We start from the raw sequence: 22,789 nt of genomic DNA, 5'->3' as shown, positions 1-22,789 counted from the left end.
GAGGGGTCCCGCTCCCCCAGTTTGAGACCCCTGCACTAACTCAGGGTGCCTCATGTAGACAAGCACCAGAGCCGGCAGAATGGCGGGGGAAGGAGACACTTTAAAAAAGATCATTCTCGGTTTTCCTTTCGTATGTGAAATCTTTCCGCTTTTCTTTCGGAGCTCGGGAGGAACCGAGAACGGAGCCAGGGGAAAGTTGGGTCGAATGTGGTAAATAGTTTCGGCTGGGGTGGGAAATGAGAAACGTCGAAACGGGTTTACTTTGTGTCAGAAAGACGGTCAGGAATTTACCTTCACCTTGATTTTAAAAACCATTACACCTATTAAAAAAACCCAAAACCCCTCCCTAAACTAAACAAAAAATACTTGGTTTGGGTGGTTGAAAACCAGGCTTTTCCGAATTAGCCATTGAACCAAAGACTTGTTGGTTCACCCGGCCCTAACCAAGCATCAGAAATGGTTGTGGGGGTGGTGAGATGGAGCCTGCCGCTCTGTTATCTCGGAGTCTCTCCTAGTAACTTGCGATTGGTTCTTTCTTGCCTTGTTGTTTCCCTGAGCCTCAGATAAGAGCCCTAGGCTGAATGCGTGCGGAACAGGGCAGTCCGCGCTCATAACCTGCTGCAATTCCTGGCTGGGTCAGTAGGGGGTGTGAATGCCGGAGGGGGTATTACAGGCAGTGGCGAAACCAGAGCTGGCTGCATTAGGGTTACTCCCAATTGCCCTAATCTAACCTCAAGCTGGCTTTGCAGCCCCCTCCCCGCCGAGAGAGCCAGGCAGGGGAAGGACGAGCAGGAACCGGGTACTAGAGAATACAGAAGTCCTGCCTGTCGCCTCCAGCCCTCGGAAGGGGAAGTGAGCGCGGAGGCCCGGGCCGGGGGAGCTGCGCTGGGAGGTGTGTAAAGAGGTGTGTAGAGAAGGCCAAGGTTCCTGTGTCTCGCCCCTGCCTCTGAGAGAGGGCCCTAAATCGGTGTCCAAACTCCCCATGCGTAACATGGACCTCAGCCTAAGCACCCTGCCCCTCGAACTCAGCTCTCCCTGCAGGACCTCCTCTGTCCCTGACCCGAGCTCCCGCTCCCTTCATCAGCCCCGGACTTTCTCCTATCCCGGGGGCCTCCCCATCCCTAGCAGCTTTGGATAGGATCCTGATCGATGCAACGGTCCTGCCTCTTGTCCCCACCCCTGCAAGGTGGGGGCCTCTCTCCATAGGGGGCTGGCAGCCAGCAGGCCAGACGGCTGCCCCATGGATCCCACAGCACCTGTGTTTGTCTCGGTGCCTTGCGAAGGGCGGATCCCAGGCGCTGTGAGGGACGTTGTTGGGAAGGGGAGTTGGGGGTGGTGGGGTTGTGTTGTATAGGCGGAGCAGATTGGGGTCCAGGGAGGTTTTTTGGGGTCTCCTGCTCTTCCCGTACCCCCCCAGGGTTGAACAGCTGGGCCATGATCCAGCATCGGGATTCTCTGCCCTCTTGGGGCCAGTTCCTGGAGAGGGCAGAGGATTGGAGCAACCCCAAGCCTCCCATCTCCCCCACGCTCGTCATTTCCTGCTTCAAGCCTCAAATTGAAACCCTCTCTTCCTTTCCCCCCAGCAGGAGCTGTTCCCCCCCACCCCAGAGTGAGGCAGTGGGGCTGCCCCATGGCGGGCAGGGGCTGGTGGTGCAGGCAGTCGGCTGTCACCGGCTCTGCAGTGGTCCTAGGAGAGGGGTCTGCTTTGTAGCTGGGGAGGGGGGGAAGAATCTTAAGGACTCTTCCTGCCCCAGTCCAGCCCCCCCAAAAATTAATCCTAACTTCACTCTCCCCTCCCCCCAACTGGCGCTAGGTGCTGTACGAACACAGAACAGACAAGCAGCTTCCAGGCTGAGCCCTGCTTGGTCGCGCCGTGCTTGGAACTGGGGGTGGGGAAGATCTGAGAGTCATTCCCACTTCTGGCCCTAGGTCACTCTAGGGGAGAGGCAGTGGGGACTAGTGGCAGCCTAGGGTCCCCCTCCCCATGCCCCTCAGGAGAGCTGAACTGACCTGACCTTCGGCCTGTCCCTCCCCCTGAGTTCACCCCTCCCACGTGTTCTCTGTCAGTCTCACCTGGAAGCTGTTGGGGCCAGAGGGTGTCACCTCATCTGTTCGTACAGCCCCTTGCACAGCAGGGCTGCCGTGGCAATGGGGTGTGTGTCTCTAACCTGCCCAGCATCAGCCCTTCCCTCCAGCCGCAGCCGGTCCTGGGCAGATCAGCAGCCTCACTGATCATTTTTTAAAATCCTATATTAAAAACCAGGGGCCCAATTTATACTCCCAGGGGCCGCCCGGGGTGTGTGAGCTGTAGCAGGGCCAGGGGGTGTGAGCTCCCCTAGAAGTGTGTGTGGGGGGTGTCCCTCTGGGGCAGGCCGGGGGGGGGGCTGCCCTTGTGCAGAGAGGGCTGCCCAGCCAGCGCCCCCACCACGCTCCCGGGCAGGATTTTCACGCTCCAGTCTGGGAGTGACAATTTTCAGAGGATCCCTCGCTGCGGCTCCACCTCCCTCTTTGGGACTTCACCCCCCCAGGCGTTAGGTGAGCGGCAGCCTTGGGCTGCAGGTGCGCTGGGAGCCGGGGCGGGAGGGGGCAGGCAGCCAAACCCCCCCCCCTCCACTCCCTGCGGGAGTTTTGCGCCTCGCTGCGTGGGGAGCACTTTCTCCAGGCTCCCTGCCCGGCCATGGCATGGCTTTAAGGGGGCCCCAGCGGGTTCCTGCCCCGGACAGGTGGGTGGGGGTCCAGGGCCTGGCTGGGACGGGGAGGGGGTTGTCCCGGTTGCGGGGGGGGGGGTCCTGGTTTTGGAGCAGCCAGGCTAGGGGGCGGCTCGGGGGGTCCTGCAAATGTCTGTGTGTCCGTCCGATCCAGCCCCAGGCGCGCAAAGGGGCGGGTGCGTGTGTGTGGGTCGGTTGCATCGTAGCCCGTGTTGCATAAGTGTGTGTGTGTGTCCGCGTCCTGCACGATGTGTGTAGCGGGGGGGTGCTGAGAGCCATGGACCCCAACTGCAGACCCTGCCTATGGAAACCGCTTCCAGGCAGGGGGGTGGCAGCTTCCCCCTGCCCCCCTAGTGCCAGCAGCTGTGTAAGTGTGTGTTGTGTAGCGCTGCAGTGGTGTGTGCTGCACAGTGGCAGGGGTGTGTGTGTGTGTGTGCCAGGAAGGGGTGTGCACATAGAAGGGTTTGTAGTGTTGTGTGTTGGAGTGTGGTGTGCATGATGCGGAAGGGGTGTGGGTGAGATCTTTGCAGCGTTGTTTGTATGATGCGGAAGGGGGGGGGTGTTGTTGTGTCGATAGAATTGGCTGGGAAGTGGGTTGTATATAAACTATGCTGGGGTGTATGAACTATGCAGCATTGTGGGTGTGCTGCACAAGGGTGTGTGTTTTGTATCTAGAATTTGCAGTGGTGGGTGCGTGCTGGGAAGCGGGTTGTATATTCTTTATGGTGTTGTGTGTCTGCTGGGAAAGGGGTGTGTTGTGTCTATAGAACTTGTGGTGGTACGGGCGCGTACTGGGAAGCGGGTTGTATATAATCTATGGTGTTGTGTGTTGTGTGTGTGTGTATATAGAACTTGCAGTGGTGGGCACATCGTAGGGAGGGATGTGTGGTGTGTACTGGAAGCATTGTGTGTAGGCTGGGGAAGGGGTGTGTGTTGTGTGTATGTAGAACTTGCAGGGGTGTGTGTGCTAGGAAAGGGTGTGTGTATGTAACACTTTGTGCTGTTGTGCGCAGGGAGTGTTGTGTGTCGCCGGGGAAAGTTGCGTCTCTAATCTTTGCAGCGGCCTGGAGGTGCAGGGGAAGGAGGAGTGTGTGTTGCACAGGGGAACACACAGAGGTGGTGGGGAGGGGGGGGTGGCTTGGGGAAAATGTATAGATCAGCTCTGGGATGTGTGTGATCCAGTGATACTGTGTGGGTGTCTTATGGAGGTGAGGGGAATGGGGAGGGGGGGGATGACAGAGGATTCCCCAATTAGCTCAAATCCATTGATCCAAGACCCTGCCACCCTCCAACCCACTCCGCTCTCCTACAGATTGCCCATGCAGATGTATCCCTGCTTGGCATCTTCCCACGGGAGCACCATCCTGTGCTGTTGCCACCCCGCAGTGCTCAGGTACAGGGCTGTTGCACATGGTCCCATGGGGAGGAAGCGCAGCTCCGGGCAGGGTCTAAACCCAGCGAGACGGGGAATCTCCCACCCCTTGGAGCTGGGACATAATTGATCCCAGGGCATCTGTTGTGCCTGGATTGTTGGTCGAGGCACCTCCCCGGCGCAAGGACAGAACGGGACTGGGAGGCAGAGCAAAGCAGAGGAAGGATGGCCTAGTGGTTAGTGTGGGGGGCCTGGGGCTTTGGCATTAGAGGTTCAATTCCCACCTCTGTCACAGACTCCATGTGCAACCTTGGACATGTCACTCAGCTTCTCAGTTTCCCCATTTGTACCATGGGGCTAGTGACATGGCCCTGTCTCGCAGCAGTGCGGGGGGTGGGGGGGGATAGATAAAGATTGTGAGGAGCTCAGATATGGGCCAGGGGTTGGGCAGAGATAGAGTCAGCATGGAGCAGGGTGAGAGGAGGCTTAGAGCTGACTGGGAAATCAATTTTGTATTCCCAATAAAAAATTAGATGAAAACCGAAAAGGTTTTGTCATCTACTTTGGGGGGTTGGCTGGTTTGTTTTTTGTTTTGTCCAAAAAATGGAGCAAATGTTGTTGTTGTTGTTTTTCCCCCTCAAAACTGTAAAATTTCAGCCCATAACCCAACATTTTTGTGGGTTTGGCTGGAAATTGTGTTGGTTTTTCAACTCCCCCCCCTCCCCCCCCAGGTCATCAAAGATACATGTTTCCTGCAGTCCTGTTTGGACAAAACAAATGGGTTTCATTGAGGTGGGGAAATGTTTCCAATGAAAAATTCCAATCGACTCTCAAATGAGCATCTCCCGGTCAAAGCTATTGTCCCTGGGCCCAGTGTCTGCATGTGGGGTCGGGGCTTTGGGATCTGCGCACTCAGGCCGCTCGGACGTTCTGCCTAGCCTCCTATCTCCTCTCTAGAAGTGAGTGGGTGTGCCAGGGGCAGGTGTAACTCTCTGCAGATGGCGCGTGATTGTGCAGTGCTGTGTTGTAAGACCAGAGATTTCTTCCTGACCACCCCTGGTGGCTCATGCCCTGAAGCATCTGTATTGTTGCTATCTGGTGGTTCTTTTCAATATGAAACAAAACTCTGCTGGGTTGTCCCTTTGTAATTCTGCTTGCAGTGATCCAGAGTGCTGGCTTCTTGGCTTCTGTCGCTTTTCACTGTGACCTCCGAGAGGGTCCATCTGTACCCCAGGTGCACCAGTGCTGGGGGAACTGATTTTGTGTTGCGGTGTAGATTGGCTCTTGCCATGTCTTTATAAATTGCATTAAGACCTTGGACTCCTCCCCCCAGTGCCAGGCTGAGACCTCTATTTTATGCTGCAAGGTCAGTCTTTGTTCCAAGTCCTCTGGCACAGCTGGGTTTGTAATACACACAGGGCAGCACTGTGGTGCGGGCATAGTTACCCAGATATTTGCTGCCTGGAGCCATCCATCACGGTGTGGTCACCCCGTCCCACTGGTGAACTTTCCTGCAGCCCCTAGAGCAATTACCGGCCTAAGTATGGAACATAAAATAACTTGGGCACTTTTGAATGTTGTTTAGAAGGCGGAGACAAGAACTGAAACTGGCTTCCCCTGGGTCACACGCTGGGCTGGACTCAGGAGGCCTGGACTTTACCCCAGCTCTGCCACTGGTCTGCTGGGTGACCAGTCGCTTGCCTGCTCCGTGCCTCAGTTTCCCCACCTATAAACTGGGGATAATGGAGGCTGCCCTCCTTTGTAAAGCGCTGTGAGATCCGCTGAGGAGGAGCGCTGCGTAAGAGCTGGGTATTGTGATGATTGTTCTTTGACCAGGCTCCTAGAAAGCATTTGGGCGAGCCTCCGTAGGAGAAACCTGACCTCCCCTTTCCCCAGAGAGGAAGCAGGCTGATGCCAATTAAGCAGGGGCTGCGGAGCAGCCAAACGTGTCGCCCTCTGGGAGCGCTCGCGCAGCTGTGTCTGAGAGCCGAGGGGACTGACACTACACAACAGAGACGCTGATCGGCCAGCACGGGGGAGCACCTTTTGTTCTTGCATCTGTCCTGTCTCTGGATGTGGTCCTCTCAGGACTGTTCAGCTAAGCAGGTGTTGGCTGGTCAGTTCTTGGATGGGAGACAGCTGTGAGGATCGCCATGTGGTATATGTGCCTTCTCCCCTCTGAATCCGTGCTAGAGGGTGCCGTGGAGTGTGTGGGGGGGTGACCCCTCTGAACAACTATTGAGCTTTCTGCCCTCTACGGAATGGCATCTGAGCCGCTCAGCGGAGTGTCATAAGCACTATGCAGCTAGCAGGGATCCTCCTTTAGTGCGGTGGCCCAAGTTCTGTCCCCAGCATTACCAGGAAGCTCTGGTGGACAACAGTGGGTGGAACCACATATATGACCGATGCAGTGATCATTTCCCCCATAAATCATTGGGGTCTTTTGTCCCATTATTCTTCCCTACCCATCTGCTGAAGTAGATTTAGGAGGCAGATGCTGATAAGGCCTGAACTCTTCAGACCCAGAAGAACAATGAGAATCTAACGTTGTTATTTCACTCTGTGTGGGCAGTGCCGGTCAGTTTCACTTCCTCTAGTCATTTTCACTTTCTGGATTGGTGATTGCTAGCCACAAAGCACTTGTGTTCCAGGGTTAAGAGGACCGTAACATTTTGAGATCATGGGTTTTTTTGTGGTGGTGGTGTGGGGGAGGGCTCTCTGTTGGGAACCCCTTGCTCAAACAGTTGGGTCACTGATCCTTCCCCAGGCCCTTATGAGGTACGGTGACGCTGAAGACCATTTAAATTCACACGCTGACTTGAGAGCACTTAGAAAACCCGGCAGTTAAATGTTAAGTGATTCTCAGCAGAGCCGCTCCTCCGCTATTGTCCAGAGGGTTTTCGCTGCTTGTGTCCAAATACTTTTGCGTAGCTGGGGCCAGGTTTGGACAGGAGACCTGGCGGACGAGCGGCGACTGGTGCCAAACCGTTTTTGCAGGTAGGCTGAGGGTTGGATAGAACCTGCCCTTCCTTATGCTGGTTTAACCCCAGTTAATTCCAGGGGAGCTGACCCTGATTTACCCCCATATAAGAAAAAGGAGCCTTCAATCCAAGTGCCTGGGGTTGCTGAACAAGGAACTGAACTGCTGCAGGGGGCAGATAACAGTTGGCTCTATCGGCTTTGTCTACATAGCTCTCCAAAGCACCAAGCCGGTCTTGTCACCCTGTTCTCCGGGGTGGGGGGACAAGGCACGGAGAGGGCAAGTGACTTGCCTGAGGTCACCCAGGAGGTCAGTGTCGGAGGTGGCAATAGAACCCCACTCTGCTGTGTCCAAGCCCAAGGGCTGCTGACTAAGGCCTGGTCTAGGCTAGGAAATTAAATGGGCTTAACTACGTCATGAAAAATCCACGCCCCCGAGCGGTGCAGTCAAACCGACCCAGCCCCCAGGGTAGCCACCGCCAGGTCAGCGGGAGAATTCTTCCGCCGCCCTCGCTCCCGCCTCTGGGGGAAGTGGATTGGCTACGCCGAGGGGAGAACCCCCTCCTGTCGGTGTGGGTAGCATCTAGACTGAAGCTCTGCAGCATTTCAAATGTAGACAAGCCGCAACTCCCTGTCTGGAGCTGTAGCCACTAGCCCGCGCTGCTGGATGAAGGGGAGGGAACCCCAGGGTTTGCTCGGTGGTGTTTCGTTGCCCCCATCCCCTGGGGTGGGGGGAACAGTCCATAGTTGCTGGACTCAGCTGTGGGGCTCTCTGCCGACTGTGGTTCCCTGGCCCGTGATCGGGGCCTGGGAAACGCAGACACGGCTGTTTGGAGAAGCAGGAGTAAATGAAACCTTCGGGCGTGCCGGGAGAGTCTTGTCACCAGTGTCAATGGAGCGAGGGCTGGGTGTGGGGCCCGCAGGTCTCGGCTGCCTGACTGTGTTGCTGACACACCGGATTAATGGGCCTGTCACCAGAGCGTCCAAGCCCTGTTATCATCAGTGAGTTTAGCTTCACCACCCCTCTACAGGGTGGAACATTGTTACCCCCCCCCGCCTTATAGAGATGGGGAAACTGAGCCAGGAGGGAAAGGGACCCCCCTTCCCCTCCAACTGTCATCAGTAGAGTTGGGAATAAAACCCAGGAGTCCTGACTCACAGCCCTGCCCCCCCCCCATCTCTAATCACTAGACACCACTCCCCTTCCAGAGCTGGGAAGGGAACCCAGGAGTCCTAGCTGTTGCCTTAGGCACTTTGCCATCCAGAGAGGCAGGTTGGCCATCAGCTGGTTCGAGGTCACAATGCCAGGAGGTAGCAGGTTACGTGGGAAAGGTCCCTGAGCGGCCTGGACGCAGGGCCAGCTCTGGCTTTTTTGCCGCCCCAGGCAAAAAAGCCTCCTGCCACCCCCCGGTGGGGAGCACGGCAAGGGAGGGCGGCGAGGCCGGCCGTGGCCCCGCTCTTTCCGGCCGGCCGGGGGGAGGGCGGCAAGGCTGGCCGTGGCTCTGCTCTCCCCGCCCGGCCGGAGTGCTGGGGGGAGCGCCGCCCCCCTCCAGGTGCCACCCCAAGCACATGCTTGGAGTGCTGGTGCCTGGAGCCGGCCCTGCCTGGACGTGGGGGCTGTAATTAGCATGTGGGGGGTGGCAGGGCATCTAGCGTTGTGATCTCTGGGGCATGGGCAAACAGGCCGTCGTCTGTTTCCTCCCAAACGTGCCTGGTTCCCTGTGTCTCTGTCCTATCTCCCCGGCTCTGGGATTCAGGATGCATTAGGGCCGGGATCCTCTGGCAGGCCCCCCTGAGGAGTGGAGCTTGGATACTTGGCAAGCTCTGGTGTTTGGTTTGAGTTTATTGTCCAGCTGATCTGGAAGATATTCGAAACCTGCTGGCTTGTAATTTCAGGGGAGGATCTAATTAAAAATCAATCCAGAGACGCTGGCTCGTCCGGTTCCAAACATCTCCCTCAGCCCCCCAGGCCCTCCCCCAGCAGGAGCCGTGAGTCACCTCACCAGGGGCCCTTGGGGCTTCACCAGAGAGGGATTCAAAACAAAAGTGTAATTGCTGTTGCCAAAACTGCACAGGGGGCGACTTCTCTGGGGTCGGTGCTGCAGGCCCCCTCGGCAGTGGGCAAGTCGAGGGAATGACAGCCCAGGGTTGGGATGCGGGGCTGATCCTCTGTTCCTGCGCTTGGGGTGGGGATTAAGGGCTTTGTGCTCTCTGTATTCTCAGGCTGTGCGGGGCCTTTCCAGCTCCTGGGGCCATTTAGCGCAGCCTTGGGGCTGCTCTAGCTTATGCCCTGCCACCTTTGGGCCCTGGGGAGCCGAGGATACCCATAGTGCAGTGCACTGGGGCTGGGCGCAGGATCCTTCAGTCAGCTCCATGCTGCCTGGGGAGCCCCTTGCACAGCAGGATTCTCCAGCCCCCTTCGGCTGCCAGAGTGGCCTGGGCAGAGCCTTGGGGAAACTGAGGCTGAGGCCCGGGGGGTGTAGCGATGAAGGCCCCGATCCTGCAAGCTGATCCGCAAAGCCCCATTGATGTCGTTTGGGCCTTTGTCCAGGCTGCATGGACCAGCTCAGGGCCAAAAAGTGGCCGTGTGCCTCCCCCTCCCCCAGGGATTTTCATTCCTTCTCCCCCGCTGACTCAAGGCTGTAAATCCCTCAGCAGCTCAGCTGTGACCCGGCAGAGTAATCTCCCTTGTAATCGCTCTCCGGGGTCTCCCCCGCTTTGCTTTCCGGCCGCCTTGTTGTGCCTTGAGTCTCTGTCTCGTCTCGGCTTCTGATTTTGTTTCACGCGGGTGTTCATCTGTGTCCCTGCGGTCGGGCCCCCTCCGTAGCCCAGGGGGCTGGAGAGGAGCACGGGGAGCGACAGGTTAAAGGGCGCCCAGCCCTCCGGATTGGGTGTGAAGGTCACAGGTGAAAAGAGTTTCTGTGGCCTCTGCTGGAGACGTGGACCCAGGTGGCGGCTTATTTGATGGTGTGTGTTCAGGGTTGGGTCAGGACTGAGGGGCATCAGCAGAGCTGTGAGTGTGTGTTCAGGGCTCGGATGGAAGAGGGGGGGATTAAGGGACGTTAGAAGAGCTGGGGGGACCTGGGGGCGGTGGGTCAGGATTGAGGGGTATCCGCATCCCCACGTTCTGCTTTTCTCTGGCAGGTGACTCTAAGCGCCACTGCTCACAGCCAGGCTCCGCCCATGACGGCAGGGCCGTGCCCCGTCCTCAGCACCACGTCTCTTCCCAGCTAACCCGGGCCCTTCGTTTGTCTTTGCAGCTGATGGCTGAGGATGGCGGGGCCGTGGGCCTTGCCAATGGGGAGGCCAGGAGCCCCTCCGACACCGTCCAGGTGAGAGTTGACCCTGGTGATTGGTGGCTGGGATCTGCTCTCTCCTCGGGTCATTGAGGGGCCGGGGGTCCTGGCTTGGGTGCATGATGCTCCGCAGTTTTCTCCCCCTCTGTTTTCCCGTCTGGGGATGGCGGAGTAGTGGTGGGGTCTCCTGGAAACAGCCCTCTGCCAGAAACCATTCAGTCCTGAAGAGCTCTGGGACCCAGTAATATCCTGTGGCAGCAAGTTCCACAGGTTAATCTTGCACTTTTTTAAAAAAAAGTTTGCTTTTAAATTTATCTGACATAATTATCTGGGCCCTCTTACTGCAGCATTTGAGCACCTCCCAACCAGTAATGTATATATTCTTGAGGCAGGGCAACTATACCCAGTGTCTAGGTGGGGAAACTGAGGCACCGCAGCTAAGTGACTCAGCCGAGGCCAGACACCGAGTCTGTGGCAGAGTAAGGAGTTGAACCCAGGTCACCCCAGCCCCTGCTTAGTTGCCTAGCCGCTGGACCAGCCTCTCTTGGCTGCCTTTCGCCTCTAACAACTTTCCTTCAGTCCCTGCAGCCCAGCTCCCGGCTCACCATCTGTGGAGCAGCTTGTTGGCTCTAAAGAGGCTCACCAGGGAGGCGGCTAAGGGGCAGGGTCTGCGCTGTTCTATAAGGAGGGATTAACGGTGCATGGCTTTGTATCCAGGTGAGAGCTGGGTGGTTCGCAGCCTGGAACCCGGGCAGGGTAGAAGAAGCTTCTCTAATTTGCCAGGTGGCGGCAGAACGAGTGGCTGGAAATTGACCCAAAGTTGGAAGTAAGGGGCACGTTTCTAACCCTGGCTCAGCCTCCTCGCGGACGTGGCGGATTCTCCGTCCCGTGGCGTCGGCAGGTTGCGACCGGGCGATAGTTGAAAAGACGGGGAAGACGTGGTGGAGTACAGGCTGGAGGGTCTTTCCCTGCTTGGTCACTGACTTTTGCCCCAGATCCCTAAATGGCCCTCTCAAGGATTGAACTCACAACCCTGGGTTTAGCAGGCCAATGCTCAAACCACTGAGCTCCCAGTACGGCGTTGCAGTGTGCTGTTTTGCTGTGACTCACCCCAGAACTGGCCACTTTTCAGTGGCAGGTGAATGATCCCTGTGCAGCAGTGGGATGTGCTGTTCAACAACTGTTGCGCCCCACCCCAGAAGTAGCTGCACTGCAACCACCCCATCTACTGGTTATCGTTGAAGAGTCGATATTTGCCAGTAGAGACCAGAGTGCTGCCCTGTCCTAAGTCCTGCGGGGAGCGGAGCCTGGAGGTACCCGTGCGTGCTAACCGACAGCGCTTTGTAACGTCACTCACTGTGTGAGGAATTCTTCTAGCTCCTCAGAGCGCTGGGTCTTTGCCGCCCCGTTTGGATGGAAGATGCTGCAGCGTGCCGGCATGGACAGAGGCGTGCCAGCCGAAGCCGGGCAGCAGAGGATGGCGTGTGGGAATGCGGGCCTGCCAGAGGAGTCGCCTCTCAGGGATCACAGCTGGGCCCCTCTCCCTGGCTCTGTTATTCCCCAGGCGTGATTCGTGTGACGAAGTGACCCTGCTTGTGAACCTGTTGTTCCTGTAGCAATGCAGGGCGGGAGAACCCTGCTGTTCCTCAGTGTACCTTAAAGGCGTGGGGCCCCCACGGTGACTGTGGCAGGGTTGATGTTAACCTCGGTAGTGGGGGCTTTGCCCCTTCCCATCCCAAAGAGCTCTACAAACCTTCACTCGGTTTCAGCCAGGAGACCTCCTGCTGCCAGTATCCTTCCCATGGGGAAGTGGGGTAGGGGGAAGGGAAGCGATTTGCCCAGTGGCATGCAGGGAGTCGGTGGCAGAGCCAGGAAAGAACCCAGGAGTCCTGGCTCCCACTCTCCTTTGCTTTAACTAACTAGACCCCACCCCTCTCCTGGATTGAACCCAGGAGTCCTGGTTCTCAGCCAGTTTCTCCGTCCCAAATCTGGCAGTAGAATGCAGAAGTCCTAGCTCCTACTTCTCTTTGCTTGAACTAAATAGACCCACTCCCATTCCCCGGCCAGGGGTAGTTCCCAGGAGTCCTGGCGCTCGGCCTGCTAGGCCTTAAACACACAGCCCGGGTAAGAGCCCTGCCCCGGGGGGACTCGTACCGAATTTCTGTGACCACTCGTGGCTGGCTCGGTGTGGATTGAACTGGTGACCTTCTGCAGCAAGTACAGGGGTCTCTAGGAGGGGCTCAGCCACGGTCCTGCTGGCTAAGCTCGGGGGGTTGCATTCAGTCTCTTCCCTCTGCCTTCTGCAGGAGACCAGCTGGCCCGAGGACGATGAGGTCTTTATGACGGAGCGGCTGAGCCCCACCGCCATGGCCACGTTCAGACCCGGCAATGTGGAAGAGCTCTACGAGCTGCTGGAGAAGCTGGGCAGGTGAGGGGCGGCGGGCCAGGCCGTCACGCTGCATCCAGGCTGGTTCTTGGTCCAGCGCGACCCAGAATCCTTTGCACACGCGCCCTGTTGCGGGGGGTGGTGGGAGGTGCAGCCTGGGAGCTGGACTGGGCTCCGCGGGCAATTGGGGCGAGCTCGGGTAGGTCCGTCTTTCTTCCTGCGGATGTGTGCCTCTCTCAAGCACGCAGACCGAGGGTGCTAAGGATGGGGTCTCTCTCCCCAGCTTGGAGTGGAACAACCACAGCAGGAAACTCCTCTTCACCTCCCTCCCGCCCTTGTCACAGGTCCGCCCCCACAGGAAACCCCCTCCCCGCCCCCAGCTTTTTCTCACCATCCCCCCCTCCAGCTCGGGCCGGCTGGCTCCCAGGCTCAGACTTCCCCTTCGGGCCTCCTCTAGACAGGTTCCTCTGCAAACCTCACAACGGTCCGCTCAAGTTAACCCAGCATCAGCGATTGCCTAAAGCACCTTCTCTAGCCACTAGGCTCTCCTTCCGTCCCACGGCTGCAAATAGAACCCAGGAGTCCTGGCTCCTTTTCCTCCCCACCCTGGGGATAGAACCCAGGAATCCTGGCTCTTCTCCCCTGGGGATAGAACCCAGGAGTCCTGGCTCCTTCTCCTCCCCGCCGACCCCCGGGGATAGAACCCAGGAGTCCTGGCTCCCACTTCTCTGTGCTAGACCCTCTGCATCCCTCCCAAAGCTGGGGGGGGTTTGGAATCCTAGGAGGTCTGACTCCCCTCCACCACTAGGCACCACTCCCTTCCCTAGCCGGGACTAGAACCCAGGAGTTCTGCTGCCCGTTCCTGTGCGTGGATCACGCTATCTCCAATAGACCAAGTCAGAGCTTGCATCTGGCGCTGCGCCCTTCCCCCCCCCCCCCTCGACATCTGGATGGCATTAGCGTGCGGCTGGGAGCGCGTGTCGCAGGCCAGGCCTCGGTGGAATGGCTAATGTGGCTGGCACAGTGAGGGGAAATGAAGCGATGGGCTACACCAGGCAGGCCGGGCGTTTATGGACCTGTAGATTTCACGGCGGGCTGCGTGCGCGGCTGTGCTCGGGGAATGCCAGGGCTCTCCAGATGCTGAACGTACATTCCTCGCACGAGGGAGTTTTATGGCTCGCGCCTTGTAGAGATCCCATGCCACAGAGCTGGAGCCAGATCCCGCCCCCGGCACGGCTGTGCAGGGCGTCAGCCAGTGACCGGACTGACCCCTGTTCTGTCAGGCCAGGCTGTTCCAAATCCGTGTGTGCAATGGGCTTCTTCCCCTTTGCACTGTTTTTTTCATCACTTTCATGAAAACACGATCGCTGACGTCTCAGTAGTTCATTGGCTGCTGTTTCTGAGACAGTGGGGTCTAGGGGTTAGAGCAGGGGACGGGGGATCAGGACGCCTGGGTTCTGCTCCCAGTTCTGGGAGGGGAGTGGGGTCTGGTGGCTGGAGGGAGGGGGCTGGGAGTCAGGACTCCTGGGTTCTATTCCCAGTTCTGGGAGGGGAGTGGGGGCTGGGGAGAGGGGGCACTGTTTACCCATTCTGATGTCCACTGCCCAACTCCTGCCCCCCCACCCTGCTCCACCAGCCCCCACCCACCAAGGTCTCTCTCCACCTTGTCCCCGCAGCGGGCACTTTGGGGTGGTGAAGCGCTGCCGGAAGCGGAGCTCGGGGACGCTCTACGCCGCCAAGTTCGTGAAGATGCGCAAGTGCAAGGGGAGCCGGCTGGGGCTGGACCGCGAGCAGGTGGAGCGGGAGGTCAGCATCCTGCAGCAGTTGGAGCACCCCAACATCCTGCGCTTGCACGACCTCTTCGCCAGCAAGGCCGAGATGGTGCTGATCCTGGAGCTGTGAGTGGGAGGGGGGGGCAGGGCACGTGGGCTCCCCCTCCCCCCACTCTAATAACGCTCGATGTGTTTAGCGCGCACGCCTCGCCCCCCTCCCTGCTGGGGGATCAGCCCCCATGGCACCCCTGGGGAAACTGAGGCACAGAGAAACGGACAAGACTTTCACCAAGGTCATTCAGTGGCACAGCTGTCAAAGAACCCAGGAGTCCTGGATCCCGGTCTCTGCTCTAACCCCTATACATCACTCTCCCCCTCCCCCCCCCTTGTGACTGCACAAGGTGACCAGGACCCTATGTGATCCATGCCTGTATGTGTGTCTGTACACTCCTATCCGTCTGCCTTGTGTGTATGACATGACAATCTGTCTGGATAGCGCCTCCTGTCTAGAAGGCTTCTGCACGATGGCTGTACAGGGGTCGCTTTCCTGCTCTCACTGAAATGCAGCCACTTCTTAGGTGGAACGCTGCCGCTGATTAACAGCAGCATTGAGCAGGGAGCACTCGCCCTGCTTGGAAATGCAGCCACCTCTGAGGAGGAACGTGGCCGCTGTAATGGACAGGAACTGCAGCGTGGAATTGGGGCAGCGTGGTTGAGTGGGTCGCGCACAGGTCTCTTAAGTCAGAACACCTGGGTTCTATTCCCGACGCTGCCTTGTCCTGCTCTGTGACCCCAGGACAAATCACTCCCCTCTTTGTGCCTCGGTTTCCCCAGGGGGGATGTGGAACTGACCCCACCTACGTCAGGGCTTTAAGATCCTGTGATGCCAGGGGACAATGGAGCTCTAGCATGCGCTTGCTGCTGTCCCTGCCCCTCAGGCCAGCCTGGCTCCGGCCACTCCCAGGGCCCTGCCGTAAGTGGGAGCAGGATTGGGCCCTCTCATGTCTCTAGGCCTCACCCGCTCTCCCTCTCCGCTCTCAGGATCCGCGGCGGGGAGCTCTTTGACTTCATTGCCGAGAAGGAGACGCTGACAGAGGCGGAGGCCATCGAGTTCCTGCAGCAGATCCTGCAGGGCGTCGCCTACATGCACGGGCGGCACGTCGCCCACTTCGACCTCAAGGTGCCCAGCCCCCTCCCTGCCTGGCGCAGGCACTGCCTCTGGCCCCTTAACCGTTGATTCGCAGTCGCTCCCGGCTCCCGCCCTGCATGTGCCAGGGGGTCTGGGATGGACCCATGCATGTGGGCTGGCCCCATTGCAGAGCCCGCTCTCCCCTCAGGCTGCCTCCTGCCCGTCCCATCTCCTCTCTCCCCCTCCCCGCAAACTCTCCTCTCACTGAACTCCTCGCACGGCCTCTGAGGTTACACTGACACCTGCTGGCCAGAGGTAACACTGCAGGCTCTGGTCCGTGTCATACACCTGCAGTCCCCCGCTGCTGTAGAAATTAGATCTCCCCTGTGAGATGGGGCCAGGGCAGTGGACTAAAATGCGGCCCAGACAGTGGGGCTGTTCTCCCTGGCTGCATGAATCTCCCACGTCCACGCGCGGATCTCAGCCTCGCCTGGCGGGAGTCTCGGAAGGAACTCGCCTGGGAAACCCACCGTCCTCCCTGCTGGTTTCCCCCTCCAATCACCTCCCCCGCCGCACGACTATTCCAACCTCCGGTGCTGCCGCAGCCCAGCAGTGGGCGCGGGGGAGGCTGTGGGGCATGGGGCCTGCCGGGCGAGTCGACCCTGTAAGCCCCGATGCTGCCCCTTATGTCTGTTTGCACCAGTGCAAAGTGAGTGTGAGATGCTGCCCATCCCGATCTGATCACGTTCCCGCACTTGCTTTGCACCGGTGTCAATGACCACGTGGGGTGACGGAGAACTGGGCTCATGGTGTCTCCCTCCCTCCCCTCCCCCACAGCCAGAGAATATCATGCTGCTGGAGAAAGATGTCCCCAACCCGAAAATCAAGATTATCGATTTTGGTCTGGCCCAAAAGCTGGAAGATGGAGTAACCTTCAAAAGCCTTTGCGGGACTCCGCAGTACATAGGTAAACAGCTGAGCACTAATGATCTGCTGGGAAGGTTGCCAGGAGCATGCGGGACTCACTGGCATATAGGTTATTGGGATTAACCTGTGGAACTCTCTGCCACAGGATATTGTTGAGTCACATGGTTAGGGCCCTACCAAATTCACAGTCCATTTTGGTCAATTTCATGGTCATAGGAATTAAAAAATCCTAAATTTAATGATTTCCACTATTTAAATCTAGTGAAATTTCATGGTGTTGTAATTGGAGGGGGTCCTGACCCAAAAAGGAGTTGGGGGGGGGGGGGGGTCGCAAAGTTATTGCAGGGGAGGTTGCGGTACTGCTACCCTTACTTCTGCGCGGCTGCTCATGGGGCATTGTTGGCTCGGTGCCCAGCTCTGAAGACAGTGGCCGCTCTCCAGTCACCCAGCTCTGAAGGCAGCACAGAAGTAAGGGTGGCAATACCGCAACCCCCATAAAATAACCTTGCGACCCCCCCCCCGCAACTTCCTTTTGGGTCAGGACCCCCAATTTCAGAAACACTGGTCTCCCCCGTGAAATCTGTATAGTATAGTGTCAAAGCACACGCAAGACCAGGTTTCACGGTCCGTGATGCGTTTTTCATGGCCGTGAATTTGGCAGGGCCCTACACGTGGGCAGGAACTTGACTAATCTCATGGGTTTCCGCAGCGCCTTTCATCCCAAAGCACTTGGGAATACTCGACAGCAAGGAATTTCACCCACATCTAAAATGGAGCCACCTCTGGGGCAGAACACAGTAGCTGCTTTAGGACGGGAAGTGAAGGAGGCTCTTGTTTCCTGCTAACCTGCAGGGGGGGTGGAGTGTAAGGAGGCAGAAGGCAGTAACCAGAGTTTTGGGGGCAGGGGCGATGTAGCTCGGAACAGCCCTTCCCTTCCTAAAGAACCAGGGGATCTTAATGACCGCCCATGGCTAGGACTCTGGGTTCCTGCCTGTCTGAAAGAGCATCCCAACATCCGCTAGCACCACTCGGGGCAGTGGGAATGGCTGGATTTTAGAGATGGAAACCCAGCAAGGTTTAGCGGCGTGAGGGGTGTCCAGGCTGACCCTGAGGTTGTCCATAGAGAGGTCCTTTCTGCTTTGACTTGCTGTACATCTTGTGTCCCATAGGGGGCGAAGGGAGTCAGGCAGTGGATGCAAAGTGACTATTCTGTATTTCTATTATTTTTTTTTTTTTCTCCTCCAAGCTCCCGAAGTGATTAACTACGAGCCCCTGAGCTCGGCGACAGACATGTGGTAAGGACGGGGAGCCTGCACGGGGCCCCTCATTAAAGTCGTGGCTCGGGCTAGGGGTATAACGCGAGCTGTCGTCGGCTCAGCCAAGTTCTCGGCATCACCCAGGCAGTATTCCAGGGTCCGCTGGCTTTGTTTTATACACGCCATGGGAGACGATTCCCCGGCCTCTCCCAGCCAACTGAAGAGCCGACAGCGACTGTCTCAAGGAGCTCAGTCCGCTCGGCTTCTCAGAACGATGATTGAGAGGGGATGGGTGTTTGAAGGACCGTCGCGGGGAGAAAACACCGATGCCTCTTTTCTTTCTGACTTTCCTCCCATTGCTGCTAGTTTCTCGTTCTGCTTAAAAGAGGTTCTGTTGTGCCGTCCAGGAGCGCGCGGGCCGTGCGATCGGTGGGTCAGTCGCACGCCAGGAATGGTGGAAGCGAGCAATGGGCTAACACGTCATAGAGTGGAAATCTGCTCCGTGAAAGTGAGGGAGTGACGCTGGATCAGCAGGATTTGGGATAAGGGTCGGGAGCAAAAAAAGGGTGAAATTTACCCCGCTCTGCTGTTTGTTTACCAGGATCCCCTCCCTGATTTCTCCCAGTATAGCCTGTGCGTACTGATTGTCCCCAGCCCTCAGGCTGGCTAACCGAGAACATGTCTTTGTTTATTTCAGGAGCATCGGCGTTATTACCTATATCTTGTAAGTACCCGACGTCTCGGATGTCTCTTCTTGTCTGACCCTCCCATCTTTAGCCCTTGCTTGGGGTTTTCTATCCAGAGATCATCCCCAAGCGCATCACTGGAGGTCAATATCATTATACAGAGTGGGGAAACTGAGGCAAGGCAGGACCACAGCTTCCCCAGGGGTGGGTCGGGGGCCCTTTGGACTCAGCCGGCTCTCAGCAGATCCTTGTCTCATGCAGGCTGAGTGGGATGTCCCCGTTCCAGGGCGAGACGGATGCCGAGACCCTCTCCAACGTTGTCGCTGGCAACTACGAGTTCGAGGAAAAATTCTTCAGCGAGACCACCGATATGGCCAAGGACTTCATCCGGCAGCTGCTGGTGAAGGAGCCCCGGTAACGCCTGGCACCTGCTGCAGCCCGCTGGCCAGCAAGACCCTGAGGCTGGCACCTGCCAGTCATGGGCAGGGGGTTCCCCTGTCAGAGCAGCTCAGAAAGCAGGGGGTGACATTCACCTCTGGGTACAGCCGGCAGAAAGCACCTGGCCGAGGGCTTAGATGGGACGTGAGGGGGGCCTCGTTCTGTCACTCAGCACCAGGTGATTTCCACCCCTAAGGATCTAGGTGTGATCCCAGCTGCGGGGGGTGGTTCGTTCAAGCCAACGTACCCCCCCAAACTCCCAGCTGGAAAGGCTGGCACAGAGGGTGCAGGCTGGCCTGTGATTGGGTCCGTCCTGCATGGCGCAGGCCAGCCAGACCACAGCCTGTAACCTGCTGCTGGCTTAGTGCTGGAGGGGGCAGAAGGAACAGCTGGTCTGATAACCTGGGTGCCCTGGTGGCACCGGAGAGGGGCTGGCACGCAGAGGGGCCGGGAGGACAAATTGAGGGGGGCCGATTGAATCCTTTGCACTACGTGGGACATGGACGGGCTGGGGAGATGGCTCTGGGGGGCGGGGGAGAGATTCCTGCCACGGGAGGTTCTCAGCAGGGCAGGGAGCGCTCAGCGGGTAAGCACCGTGAGGGGAAAAGGCCCGGGGTTTCCTGGAGAGAAGGAGCGGGAAAGGTTTTTCTTTTCTGGTGGGAAAGCAGCAAACGGTTCCCGTTTTTCCCGCTGCAGGAATCGCATGAGCGCGGCCGAGAGCCTTGTCCACCCGTGGATCAAGGTGAGGGGGCCGCTCGCGTTTCCAGGTGGACGTGGGGAGGTGGGGACCGCCAGGCTAGCAAGGAGGGGGACGCCCATGGCGGTGTCCGGTGGGTCCTTCTGTGGCCCCTGGGGGTCAGGGCAGCCACTCCTGGTAGTTTTGCTCTTCCCTGAGGGCCCAGGCTGGGGGGAGGGCACAGAGCCTGGTGCGAAGCCAAAGATGGGGGCGGGGGGGCGGGCCTTAGAGGCAGCAGGTAGGTGCCTGTCTGGTGGAGAATTGGTCCGGGGCCATTGAATGCGGGATGAGCCCGGAGTGGCAGGGAAGCCTTCGGACGGGGCCGTTTTCTGCACCATCAGGAGTCAGATTCCTGCGGGAAACGGGCTTCTGTAGATGAATAACAACCTTCCATGGCAGCCGGTGAAGAGAGGACCCCCCTCTCTCCTCCCAGGCCACTGCAGCCGCCCACAGACCCCAGGGGTCTGGGGAACCCTGGGCCCGGTTCCCTAGGGCGGAATTGAGCCGAGCGGAGGAGCCCGGGGCCCGCTGGGTGATTGTGGGTGCAGGGGATTTGCCCTCTAAGGGTACTGGGGTCCCCCTGCTGCCTGTGAGCACGAGCTGGGGCTGGGGGTGGCATGCTGGGGGTGACGGCTCATGCGTTTGCCCCTTGGCAGCCCCTGAGCCGGAAGCAGGCCACCAACCGTAGCCGTTCCTCCATCAACATGAAGAACTTCCGCAAGTTCAACGCCCGCAGGAAATGGAAGGTAACTCTGCCCCGGCCCCCACATCCCCAGGGGGCTGCAGGGGGCGCTCTCCCTTCCCAGGCAGGGCTGGCCCCAGTGCGGCGCTAGGGGGCGGGTGCCTCAGAGGGGGTACTCTCCCCTCGCAGTCAGTCACCAGCCCGCTGACCCCAATGCCCCAGGGCAGTCCTTAGGGGTCCTTGTCCCTTGCAGCTGTGACCCTAGGGGAAGACCATTCGTTGTTCCATGGCACTCTTTGAAACAACAGAGGCATCAAGCCCCGAGCTCTGGCTACAATTCCCTGACCTAAAATCCCCCGGCTTGTTTCAGCTGGGTGCAGGATCCCTCTTTGCTTCCCGTCCTAAACTTTTCAATGGCTGCTGCGTTCCACCCCCGAGGTGGCCGCATTTTAGCGGCAGGGAAGAAATCCTTCAGTGTGAAAGAGGCCGCATAACAGCAGGCTCGTTAATAGGGGACGTCGCTCCTTGGTGTGTGTGGGGGGAACCCTCTTAATACGTGGGCGTGGAGGCTCAAAGGGTTCTTAGCCTTAAGCTGCCCCGTTGCGTGTGTTTTTTCTCCCCCCTCCCCCCAGCTCTCCTACAACATGGTGTCTGCCTGCAACCGGCTCTGCCACCTGAAGCTCTTGTGTGGCCAGAAGAAGGAGGATGAGACTCTGGTGAGGCCTTGTTGATTAGCTGGTGCGCTCGCTCCCTGGGGGGAGAGCGCCGGGGACCTTCCGCTCCGGACTCACCACGTAGGGGTCGGGGGAGTGATGGATGAATGGGCAGGGGCAGGGCTCTGGGCTGGGTTACAAGTTGGGGTGAGCGTCAGGGGTCACATGTTGGCAGGTTCAGGGTGCGGTTAGATGCTGGGGTGAGCATTGGGGGTGGGGTGAGCGCCCAGAGTAGCACTGATTATCCAGGTACCAAACGGAGCCCACCTTCCCGGAGCTCCAGGCACCCCTGGGGGTTTAGAGCCAGGGCTGCCGCTGGCCGGCCGGCTCGCTAGTTAATGAAACACTTCGTGCCCGCCCTTCTGCTGCTTCTGGGTGCCCAGGGCTGGCATAGACCTTGCCAGCCATGCACAGGATCTGCCTGGGGGCAGCCAGGCAGGGCTGGAGTGAGTGTGAGTGTGTGCGTGCACAGCAGGGGACCTGGGTGTGTACGTGTGCATGGGGGGGACCTGGGGGTGCAGGGGGGGGGGGTGTCTGTGTGCACGGGAGCCTGGGTGTGCACCTCTCCGCAGGTGTGTACACGTATATCATGTGCCCTCCCTGACCCTCTCTGGTGCCTCCCCCTTTTCCAGCGCGGCTGCGAGAGCGACCAGGAGGATGAAACCACCCACCCGGTGACGCTGCTGCGCCGGCGGAGAAGCAGCTGCTCTTGAGACCCAGCCCCCAACCACAGACTCCAGCATGCGCCCACTGCCCCACACCCACCCTCTGCGTCAGCTGGGGATGGGGGGCAGCTGCAGCCCCCAGAGGTGGGGAAGGGCCCTGGGAGATCAGATGCCCCAGGCTCCACCCCGGCAGCTGGGCTCTGTCCGCCGAGGCCCGGATGGCGGGAAGGGGCATTGACTTTGGTCGGCGGGGACCAGCTGGGAGCGGGAGGGGGCTGGAAATGGGATTCCCCCCCCCACCCCATGCCCCTCTGTGTCTGGACACCTGAGGACAGGGAGTTGGCTGCGGATGGAGCTGGTGAAAGGGGAACACGTGTCAGCAGGAGAGGCTGGGGTAATGCCCGCAGCCCCTTGGCACCCAGTCACCGTGTCTGTGGGGCGAGGTATGGGGGGGTGGGTGGGAGAAGAGATCCCGCTATTAACCCTGTCATTATTCAAACAGAGCCCCCCCCCCACCACCACGAGGGCCTTTCAGGGTGCATTTTCTGTACCCCTCTTATGCTTTCCAATAGGAAACCCCCCTGTGGGGCTGTTCTGTCTGGCACTTGTGGGGTTAATTGGAACCTTTTTTTTCCCCCCCTTCAGACATTGTGTTCCGGAACTCATGGGGTTAATCCAACTGGGCCTGCCCCCCACTTGCCCCAATGCGTTAGGGGCTCTGTTTATTCCAGCACTCATGGGGTTAATATGAGTCTCTTCCCCCCCCCCCCCCCACTCCACCGTGCCTGCTGTCCCCCAGCAGTACCCTGGCGGGGGGATGGATGGCGGCTCGGCTGGGTGCCAGGTACCTTTACCCAGCTGTTGAGGGGCAGCCAGAGAGCCGGGTGGGTGCCCCTTCCCCAGCACCCCACACTTGCATGCTGGCCTAAGGCGCATGGCAGGCCAGACCCCCCCCCCTCCCCCTCCAGCTGCCCAGGGAAGATCTGCCCAGTTCCTTTCCCCCTCTGCCTGATTATTTTTAAATAAATAAATGTGCCAAGCGTC

General features: G+C 58.7%; 1 protein-coding gene across 9 annotated transcripts in view; it reads left to right on the top strand.

The window, feature by feature from the left end:
• The window catches only part of LOC128827195 (death-associated protein kinase 2-like), a 28,789-nt gene extending 6,000 nt beyond the window's left edge, over positions 1-22,789 (top strand). The window contains exons 1-13 of one of the 9 annotated variants that reach the window (XM_054010999.1): positions 2,510-2,535; positions 10,320-10,391; positions 12,662-12,783; positions 14,418-14,639; positions 15,555-15,693; positions 16,480-16,609; positions 17,816-17,864; positions 18,523-18,549; positions 18,773-18,925; positions 19,646-19,691; positions 20,342-20,431; positions 21,000-21,083; positions 21,713-22,789. In XM_054010999.1, coding sequence (XP_053866974.1) covers positions 10,323-10,391; positions 12,662-12,783; positions 14,418-14,639; positions 15,555-15,693; positions 16,480-16,609; positions 17,816-17,864; positions 18,523-18,549; positions 18,773-18,925; positions 19,646-19,691; positions 20,342-20,431; positions 21,000-21,083; positions 21,713-21,793 — 1,212 coding nt within the window. In that variant the 5' untranslated portion in view covers positions 2,510-2,535; positions 10,320-10,322 and the 3' untranslated portion in view covers positions 21,794-22,789. Of the gene's footprint in view, positions 1-2,509; positions 2,536-2,608; positions 2,724-2,957; positions 3,076-10,203; positions 10,392-12,661; positions 12,784-14,417; positions 14,640-15,554; positions 15,694-16,479; positions 16,610-17,815; positions 17,865-18,522; positions 18,550-18,772; positions 18,926-19,645; positions 19,692-20,341; positions 20,432-20,999; positions 21,084-21,712 lie in introns of those variants that run through there. The other 8 variants (XM_054010997.1, XM_054010992.1, XM_054010991.1 and 5 more) reach the window with 8 other exon arrangements.

This window comes from Malaclemys terrapin, chromosome 21, assembly GCF_027887155.1.
Source record: "Malaclemys terrapin pileata isolate rMalTer1 chromosome 21, rMalTer1.hap1, whole genome shotgun sequence".
NCBI classification, from domain to species: domain Eukaryota; kingdom Metazoa; phylum Chordata; order Testudines; family Emydidae; genus Malaclemys; species Malaclemys terrapin.
Note: the sequence above shows the minus strand (reverse complement) of the source record. Positions and strands in the feature narration are given on the sequence as shown.